Source organism: Pinus tabuliformis, chromosome J, assembly GCF_031772625.1.
Source record: "Pinus tabuliformis cultivar Carrire ecotype Pingquan chromosome J, CPIR1, whole genome shotgun sequence".
NCBI lineage: Eukaryota > Viridiplantae > Streptophyta > Pinopsida > Pinales > Pinaceae > Pinus > Pinus tabuliformis.
The window spans coordinates 721,040,351-721,049,945 of NC_142295.1; the positions used below are offsets into that span (position 1 = coordinate 721,040,351).

General features: G+C 38.8%; 1 protein-coding gene across 1 annotated transcript; it reads left to right on the forward strand.

Annotated features, from left to right (window-relative positions):
- Positions 1–238: 238 nt before the first annotated feature.
- Positions 239–2,477, forward strand: LOC149228778 (cysteine-rich receptor-like protein kinase 25). Its single transcript, XM_089380859.1, has 6 exons — positions 239–895; positions 1,024–1,150; positions 1,406–1,545; positions 1,663–1,873; positions 1,956–2,160; positions 2,468–2,477. Exons 1-6 carry the CDS (start codon positions 239–241, stop codon positions 2,475–2,477), a joined length of 1,350 nt encoding a protein of 449 aa, XP_089236985.1.
- Positions 2,478–9,595: the final 7,118 nt, after the last annotated feature.

Here is a 9,595-nt window from a genome sequence, read left to right on the forward strand (position 1 = left end):
GTTGTAAGCTTCATTAATCCTCCCAGCACTACCAAGTTCATATATAACAGCATTGTAAGAAGACACATCAAAATCTAACCCACTGCAGAAAAGATTGTCAGCTATTCTATTTCATTTCATCGGTTTACTATTCATCACCAATTTTCCTTCTGTTACTTCACAGATTAGCTCACATGCCTGCGGTAATGCCTCTACTTATGCCAATGGAAGTACTTTTTCGAGCGATTTGAATAGGTTAATGGGTGATCTAATGAAGAACGCACCTCAAACAAGGTTCAACACTTCTTTCTATGGCAAAAGTCCTAACAGAATATATGGCCTCCTCCAGTGTCAAGGTAACATATCTAGCCAAGACTTTTCAATCTATTCACAAGAAGCAAACGATAGTGTTATACAACTTTGTGGAAAAGACGTCGGCGCTCGAGTATGGTTAGAAAGCTGCTTCCTGCGATACGAGAACTTTAGCCTTTTTTCAAAGCTAGACACCAATGGGACTTATCTGGTTATGGTAATTGAAATTAGTACAAGTAATCTATACAATTTCAAGACCACTACTTCAAATCTTCTTTTCAACGTGTCTGATGAGGCCTGCAATTCTGCAAATAAGGGATTCACTCAAGGCTCAGCTACATGTTCTGCCAATGGTACCGTTTACAGTTTAGTTCAATGTTGGAGAGATTTATCCAGAAAGGACTGCAGATCTTGCTTTCAACTACCAACGAATAACCTCCACCGATGTCGTTCTCTGAATGGAGGAGCCCAGGCACTATCGGGAAGCTGCAGGGTTCGATATGAAATATACCCTTCTTTTAACACTAGTACTGCTGGGAATAGTGCTAGTCCACTTTCATTCTCTAACTCCTCCCGGCCAAACCCTTCTGCCCATATGACTCAGGTGACTCAGGCGAATGGAGCTTCACACACCACGTCAAGTAATCCCTCATGGCCACATCTAATTTTATGATTTCCTTGCTTTTGGGGATTATAGAAATTGATTGTAACTTCAATGTCTGTAAATAACAGTACAATGCATTACATGATTTGCTCTACAGAAAATTCTCTGGGGATTGTGGCAGGCGTCTTAGTAGCGTTAATGGTCTGTTTGTTTGCCCTGAGGAACAGACTGAAATCTTTCTTTTCACGGAACCCAGTAACATGTCAGCAGAATGAAGGTAGAATCAGCGGAATTTATCTCAAATTTTAAGAATAATTGACCTTATTCTTGTTTATCTTATTCTGAACTTATCTTGATGGCAGATTTTAAGAATAATTTTCAAAATATTCTAAATCTACCATCTAGAAATAAAATTGAATCTATAACCAGGCATCTCTTTAACACAACCCATTCATATTTATGTTATCTAATGAAATTAGATTCTTATTTGCCTCTTCTTTTTCTATGTAGAAAAACATGTTAATGATCCAGAATCGACACTAATCGAACATGAGCAAATTATTTTCACCTTAGAAGCACTCACAGAAGCAACGGATAATTTTCATGAAAACATGAAGCTTGGAGAGGGAGGCTTTGGCCCTGTATACAAGGTATTTACCTACCCACTATTGTTTGCAAGTTTAACGCTATCACTTTACATCATCTTCCAGATAGAGGAACAGGAACAGGGATTTTTCCATGGTTTGTTGATGGACTGATTCTTCCAGGGAATAACGAGAGACGGAAAAGAAATAACAGTGAAGAAGTTGTCTGTAAGGTCTGGACATGGCAAACGAGAGTTTATGAATGAAGTGAAGCTTGTTACCCATGTTCAACACCGAAATCTGGTAAAGCTGCTCGGATGTTGTGCCGAGGGTCCCGAAAGGTTGCTTGTTTATGAGTATTTGCGAAACAAGAGTCTTGACACCTTCCCGTTTGGTATGTCATTTTGAATTTTGTTTCCTGTATGAGGGAAAGATGATCATTTTTTCATAAATTAATGAGATTGATTATGTAAAAGGTTTTGAAAATTACTATTCTTTGAATACAAATACAGATCCAGAGAAGAAGAGACATCTTGATTGGCAAAAACGCTATAACATCATAATGGGAATAGCTCGTGGTCTTCCTTATCTTCATGAGGATTCACAGTTGCGAATAATTCATAGAGACATTAAAGCAAACAACATTTTGCTTGATGAAAGGCTGAATCCTAAAAAAAATCTGTATACAAATTTTGAGTTGTGTTATTTCAATTGTTTTTTTTGGATTTTACAAGGGTTTGGTATTTTGGAAAATTTTAGAAATGTGTAATTTTAATAAAAAATTTGAGTATTTGTGATTTTTTGTGATTTCAATAAATTTTTATGAGATTTTTTTTTTTAATCTCAAAAAACAACTCTTTAAATTAGTTAGATAATAAAATTATAATAAATTTACCAGTTAGATAATAAATTTAAATTTGGTAAATTTGGTCTGAGTAATTAACATTTGGATAGTAAAATTATAATATATTTAAATTTGGTAAATTAGGTTTGAGTAATTAAATATCATACAAAGGTTTTAGCAATGATTTAGTCCCAAAACAATTGTTAACATTAATAAACCTACATTAAACATCATCTAAATCCTACCCTTATATGGTTAGAAATCCGTAAATATCCACTGGTCAAAGTTGAACCTTGGTTTGTCGACCTCACCAGATGCGACTAAGTTTTAAATTAAATCACTTCTGTCGGAAAAGGTCTTCATGTTTTACAAGCTGTATTTCAGGAAAATTCTACCTTAGTTCTGGAACCTCTAAAGAAAAACATAAAATAAGGCTGCGTGTTTTACAAGCTGTACTTCATGAAAATTCTACCTTGGCTCTGGAACCTAAAAAGAAAAACTAAAAAAAATCTCTCGCGAGTTACGCTCTCAAATATTTCACCTCGAAATTCTGAAATAAATACTTCGATCTGTACATTTCTTGCAATATCATATGTACTAAGATTCTATAAAACATTTGCAAGGGAGGGTTTGATCTGGTATTATTGACTCTGCATCAACTGTGGTATAAGCTTTAATATAAACGATAATTCCCGCGGAGAAAAGCTCGGAGGAGAATTCTGTGGCTCTCTTTGTTGGCTTTCACAAGAAATTATCGATGCAATTTCCGAGTCAACGACCTGTGAGTCGGTCGATTGGCTCATCTTGCCGTTACTGCCGGTAAATCCTTCAATGGCGGCAGAAATTTCTCGCACAAAATCGACAATTACTCCATCGACGCCGATTAAATTCTGTATGTAAACGGTCTCTGGAACATTGCTGCAGAAAAAGAAATGAATACATAAATGCCTATGCATTGACATCTCTTAATAAGCAAGAGAAATAAATAAAGGTATCCCCTGTCTTAAGTTTTTGTATATGAAGAAAGTACAAATGGTCCCCAATGAAATTTAAGTAAATTAATACGAAAAGAAATGGGATGCCTGTCGGGGAGAATATATGCGTACTTCAGCTGACCGTATGTGAGGAGGCAAAGATCGGACTTCTTAACCTTCGAAATGGCTCCAGGATCTTGAAAAATGGCTCTAACTTCTGTAACAATTCCCTGGAGTCCACCTGCCATGTTTACCAGGTCAATATTTCCTACCAGATCGATAGAGGACCTATGCAGATTAGAGCATTACGAGCTTTGTCCGATTTAAGCTCCGAAACGGTTGATATACTTGTAATGCATACTTAACGGCTTCTTCCAAAGAATTTCTTCGAAAATCCTGGTATGTGTGTACTCCTCCATCTGTTAAGAACAAAACCTGCAAAATAAAGTCACAGGAAGCATATCTTAGAGTTCCTGAAAAGCGGGAGACGTCGCATACACAAGAGAAATAAATAAAGGTATCCCCTCTCTTAAGTTTTTGTATATGAAGAAAGTACAAATGGTCCCCAATGAAATTTAAGTAAATTAATACGAAAAGAAATGGGATGCCTGTCGGGGAGAATATATGCGTACTTCAGCTGACCGTATGTGTGGAGGCAAAGATCGGACTTCTTAACCTTCGAAATGGCTCCAGGATCTTGAAAAATGGCTCTAACTTCTGTAACAATTCCCTGGAGTCCACCTGCCATGTTTACCAGGTCAATATTTCCTACCAGATTGATAGAGGACCTATGCAGATTAGAGCATTAAGAGCTTTGTCCGATTTAAGCTCCGAAATGGTTAATATACCTGTAATGCATACTTTAACGGCTTCTTCCAAAGAATTTCTTCGAAAATCCTGGTATGTGTGTACTCCTCCATCTGTTAAGAACAAAACCTGCAAAATAAAGTCACAGGAAGCATATCTTAGAGTTCCTGAAAAGCGGGAGACGTCGCATACACATTTCTTCTTGGTAAATTTATTTTTGAAAGACTTACTGGATATGTATCTTGCATCTTGCGGACGATCTGTGCTGCATCCGGATGGAAACTAGAAAAAAATATTTGCCTTCCTTTTGCGTTTTGGTAAACATCCTGCGAAATTTAAGGTTTTTACTGTCAACTCTTTGTCCTCGGTTACTATGTTCGAGCAAATTGTGGAAGGACTCATTTCTCACCTCAAGAATGACCTGCAGTATATGCCGTAGCTGGTCTTCCGTATATTGAATTTCATCGTCAAACTTTAACTCGATGTTAAATCCAATGAAAAGATCCACTTTTTCAAAAGCCTCCTTCAGAGTGCACAGACTGTCCTCCACCGACACCTTCCAGTTTAAAAACTCTCCATCCCATGTCTTTCTTAGCAGAGGCTTTCCAACCTAACAGGAACCATAACCAAGTTGTGTTAATCTTTGCCTCAATTTACAATTTACAATTTTCTTTCTCTCGTCCACACGGTCGCGAGTTCGAATCTCACAAACTATGTTAATTTAGCTACAATAGGATTTAGTTAATTAGATTCAACGCACGACTTTTCCGTGGCTGATTTTAATCAATAAAATTTCGACATCAAAAGTGCATAACGATATTAGGGTCTTTACCTAAAAGGAAGTGGCAAGGGATGTGCAACGCACTTGCCAAAAACCAATCGAAAAACCCCAAACCTTCCACGACGGAATTGAAGTCCTTAGGAAAGAAAAGAGGAAACCACAATGAGCATGAGGGAGACGAGTTTCAGATTTTCAAAAGAATAGAAGACAAAATTGTTAAATATATTAAGGAAAATATCAAAGTTCGAAGAATACTTGCATTGTTTCAAAATTAAAAGAAAAAGAAAATAATAATCTTTTTCTACTAGGAAGCCCACACGAATTATTCAGTGACATCAAAACCCTGCAAGCAAGAAACGAAAATAACATGTCAAGTCTTAGCTAGCAAACATATAAAAATATGAAATATGTTGTATAAATAACCGTTCTTTATCTCAAGAGGGAACATTGAGGCATTAACTTCACCAATTTAAGCCGAGAAAAACTAAAGGAAAGAAAAAAAGAGTAGCTAAGCCAGTGGCGTGAGGTATCCTGTAAGATCCAGGTGTTGTCACAACAATCTCACTAAGGCAAGTGTTATCTGCAATTTCCAACGAGTATAAGGGAAATCTCTTCCCCGCAGTGGTGGTCCGAGCAGAGCATAATGAATAAGAAAACCAAACCAAAGTTAGGGTTAGCTGGAAACCCTTAAATCGATTGATACGCCTCATTACCGACCACCGTTGGATGGAACCAACCAGGTGTGGGAAGGCACGTGACTGCCAATGAAAATCCACCAATCGTACAAGCACAGGGATGGGATTATAACAAAAATGACCCACAGATACATCCCAACTGAGCGCAAAGGTTTTGAGGGATTACATAATGACTGATATATATGTATTCTCATATCTATTCGGAATAATTCAACGACCACATACGGATCATAAATATTAACATTTCTTGGCAATACAAGCTGTAACATCAAGTATAGTATCAGATTAACTGATAGGGCACAAAACGATTAGGCGTAAAGGAACCACATAAGACAAAAATAAAAATAAAATATAACTAAGTATTTCATCATTATTTCCAAATGGGATAACCTCCTAAAGGGTAAGTAGATATACGTTAAAAAAAAGAAGTGAAAATCAAAGGTGATACCCTCAAATGATAATATATATGGAAAGATGTTAGCTCATTTCTTAAAGTTGATATACGAAAAAAAAAAAAATCAAATGATAATATATATGGAAAGATGTTAGGTCATTTCTTAAAGTTGATGAGCTTATTTAAGATGAAATGGTTTATATATATGAATGAGAAATATATTTATATTTTATATGAAGAATATACACTATTAAAAAATAAGGGTTAATGTTATTACAATAAAGTTCATTATATTATTTGTAGAAATTGAATCTAGATAAGAAGGATACCAATTATTTTTTCCAACCATTTAAAATAAACTCAATTGAAAACTCATTATACATTTTATTATTATTAAACTCAATTCTTACCTATTTTATTATAACATTTTTAAAATTTTAACTTAACATTAAAAAAAACCCTAATATTAATTAAAATCTTAAAAATCATCAAATTGATAACATAGTCTTTTTATCCTAAATTCTTTTTTTTTTGTAAGCTATGGTTGTACCTTCTTTTTCTTCATTTTCTATTTATAAAAACAAGTTGTTCCATATACAACAGTTTGGTGGCTTCAACTTGCCCATATGGAAACCAAGTCTGTTGGCCACCTGAGTCTGTTATATGCCATCCAATAAAAAAATTTAATCAGTCTTTCAATCCATGCTAAGTAAACTACACATCTAAAAACACTAATCATGTTCCAAACTAACATAAAACACCTGAAAAGAAAATGTTAGCTGCAAAATGATCAAACTAGAAACTCCAACAAAAAACTAGTCCTTTCGGTCATCTTTGTCAGATTCCACACTAGCTGGTGTTGCCGCTGAGTCGCCTGGTGCTGGAGACAGCTTCATCATTTGTTGCTGGATCTCATCAGCTTACTGTCTTGCATAATCATGATAGTTTGCAGGTTTTTCATGTCCTTTTTGATATTGGGCATGCCTTGGGCTATTTTTGCCATTTCTCTGCCACCTGCTCCAGAGCCTTGGCTAGTAAGCACTTCAAAACCCAGTACACATGCAGGGCTTGCCTGTATAACATCATCCTACCTTTGGTGTGCCCTGGGTCGGGGATAATATCCCCCCATTCCTCCATCTTTGGCTCAGAATCTTCTTCCATGATGCTGTCTTCCATCTCTTGTATTCGCTGACGAATGTTAGCATTCGTCCCTTCTCTATATGCGCGATCGGCTTCTTGGATAGCTGTCCTAATAGATTTCTTGCCTCGCCTCTGACTTGCTGGTGTCGAGGTTGTCAGATCGCTTCTACCCAGCTGGATCTGACGCCCTCTGCATCCACGACCCCTGCCTCTACCTAGGCGAGCCATCTTTGCCTTTACTGCCTCCTGCTTAAAGTTATCAACAACAAACGTTAGCTTTCTAGGAGCTACAATCTTCCCATAAGCCAGCATGTCCTTGTCGCTTAGCATTCCTTCCCCACTCCAGCCTTCCCCGTTATTCTGGAGAATCGATGGTCTCTCCCCCCCTGGACTAAGGTAGGTGGGCAAGCCCTCAATCATTTTGTCCTCCACATGGATTGCATTCTTAGTTTTCTCGGGCTGACCCTTAGCACTGCTAATACATTCCCCCAGCATGCTTATGCTTTGTTCCTCTCGCTTCCTCACCATGCAGTCCTCTGACCCATTCAGACATAGTCCCTCCCCTGCAATTCCTAGCTTTCCCCCCTCCTCCAACTTACCATGCATGGCATAGTGAATTGCAGACCCGCTCAGACGTGACCCCTCCCTTGCAATTCCCAGCTTTCCACCCTCCTCCAACATACTAAGCATGACAGAGTGAAATGCAGGAGGTAAGCCAAAGGAAACATACCTGGAATTAAGCTCGACCGCAGAAGATCCCAATGCCCGCGCTGCTCTATTCTCCTCCTTCCTTTGCTGCACCCTGAGCTCTCTTCCTACCCTTACTACCCTCATGTACCCCTTCCCATCTGCCCTATGTCCCATCCCACTACCGCCGCCGTTTCTTCCCTCCTCTCCCCACTGTCTCCTGCCACTTCGCTGCCTCGAAACTCCCGCAGGCATGCAGGACGTAACCACGTTCATTTGCTTTACGATGAGGGCAGTAGGTGGCCGTCCTCTCCATTGCATTGTCCTCCTGTTTGTACTCTCCCATTTCATCACCCCAATCGGGGGTTTTTATCCCAAATTCTTCATTCAAATGTTATTTTACTATTTATGTGAAAAAGCAATATAATAAAAATAAACCTGATAAATGTTAAGTAAAATATTGGATATAATATAATCAATAACATGATTAATTAATTTTACAATTTTCATTCAAAATGTTATTTTAGGATTTACATGAGGTGCAGTTTAACTATTCAACGCCATTGTTTTTTCGCTGGAATTTGATAATAATTTTTTCATAATATTTTTAATTTTCATTGCTTAAAATGCAATTTTTATTTTTTTGCTCAGGCAAGAATCGGACCTTCTATTTAACTAAATCAACAAAGAGGGTACATAGTATACATGATGGCGTATGCCACATGCACACTCACATTACAATCCACAAAGCTTAGGAGTGGCTCCCTTGGAAAATACGAATAAAACAAGTACTGCAAATCTGAGCCGTCGATCCTCGTCCGTGGAAATCAACGGATGTGAGGGATATCGACCGACCTATATGCACTAGGATTACCCGCCCGTTGTGGGTGGTATTCACATTATACCTAGAGCCATGTGTCTCTTGGTTAATGGCATCAGAGGCTTTACCGAAAATCCACTCATGGTTGAGTTGACGCCCGATTACACTGGAAACTATGGCAAAACCATCACAGTCCCACCACCAACCAGCCCGATCATCCTCAGCCCTCGATCTGATGCCACCAGATCTGATGACGGTGATGGATATTGGCCGGAATAAATGCATGATAATTACCTGCCCGATGAAGGCGGTATTCCTTATTTTTTTGGAGCCACGTGTTGCATGAACAATGGCATCAGAGGCAATTCTGAAAATCCACTTATGGTAATGGGGATGCCCGATAACCTAGGCAACTGTAGTAAAACTGCCACGGTCCCACCGCCAACAAGCACGACCATCCTCAGCCCTAGATCTGCTTCCACCTGATCTGACGGTTGAAAAGGATATCAGGTTGAAGAGATGTGTGGGAGATACCTGTCCGATGAAGGCGATATTCTCAACCTGCCGAGAGCCACGTGTAACTCCTTTTGTGGCATCAGAGGCTTTCCGGTGAAACCACTTCTGGCACCATCAGGCTTCCGATAACTCTGGTAACGATTGCAAAACCACCCTTTTCTGAGGAGAAGCTCTGGAGCCACTTTCTGGTTTTACGCTCTTCCTTCTCTGCCTTCCATTCCTCTGCCTTCCATTCCTTTGCAAGGCCCAGAACTTAGCATGTCTGTAATTTGAGCCCTTAACTTCCGTCATCTGAGATTTCTGCTGGCTGATTCCCCTTGGAGTTTTGGTAATGCTCCCTGTCTTCACGTGCCAGAGTGCTGCAGTCCTCGCGAAGCTGTCCAGTCTGAACAGACTCCCATAAGAGGCACTTGTTTTCTCTTGTGTAGATCACTCCTTCATTGGCTAGCCTGTCTGCC

What these genes read in the sequence shown, in the direction of transcription:
- LOC149228778 (XM_089380859.1), top strand. Translation starts at nt 239, where the DNA reads ATGGGTGATCTAATGAAGAACGCACCTCAAACAAGGTTCAACACTTCT. An exon ending in CTTCTGCCCATATGACTCAG is followed by an intron (nt 896 to 1,023) that starts GTGACTCAGGCG and finishes TGTAAATAACAG; the next exon opens with TACAATGCATTACATGATTT. An exon ending in CTTTCTTTTCACGGAACCCA is followed by an intron (nt 1,151 to 1,405) that starts GTAACATGTCAG and finishes TTTTCTATGTAG; the next exon opens with AAAAACATGTTAATGATCCA.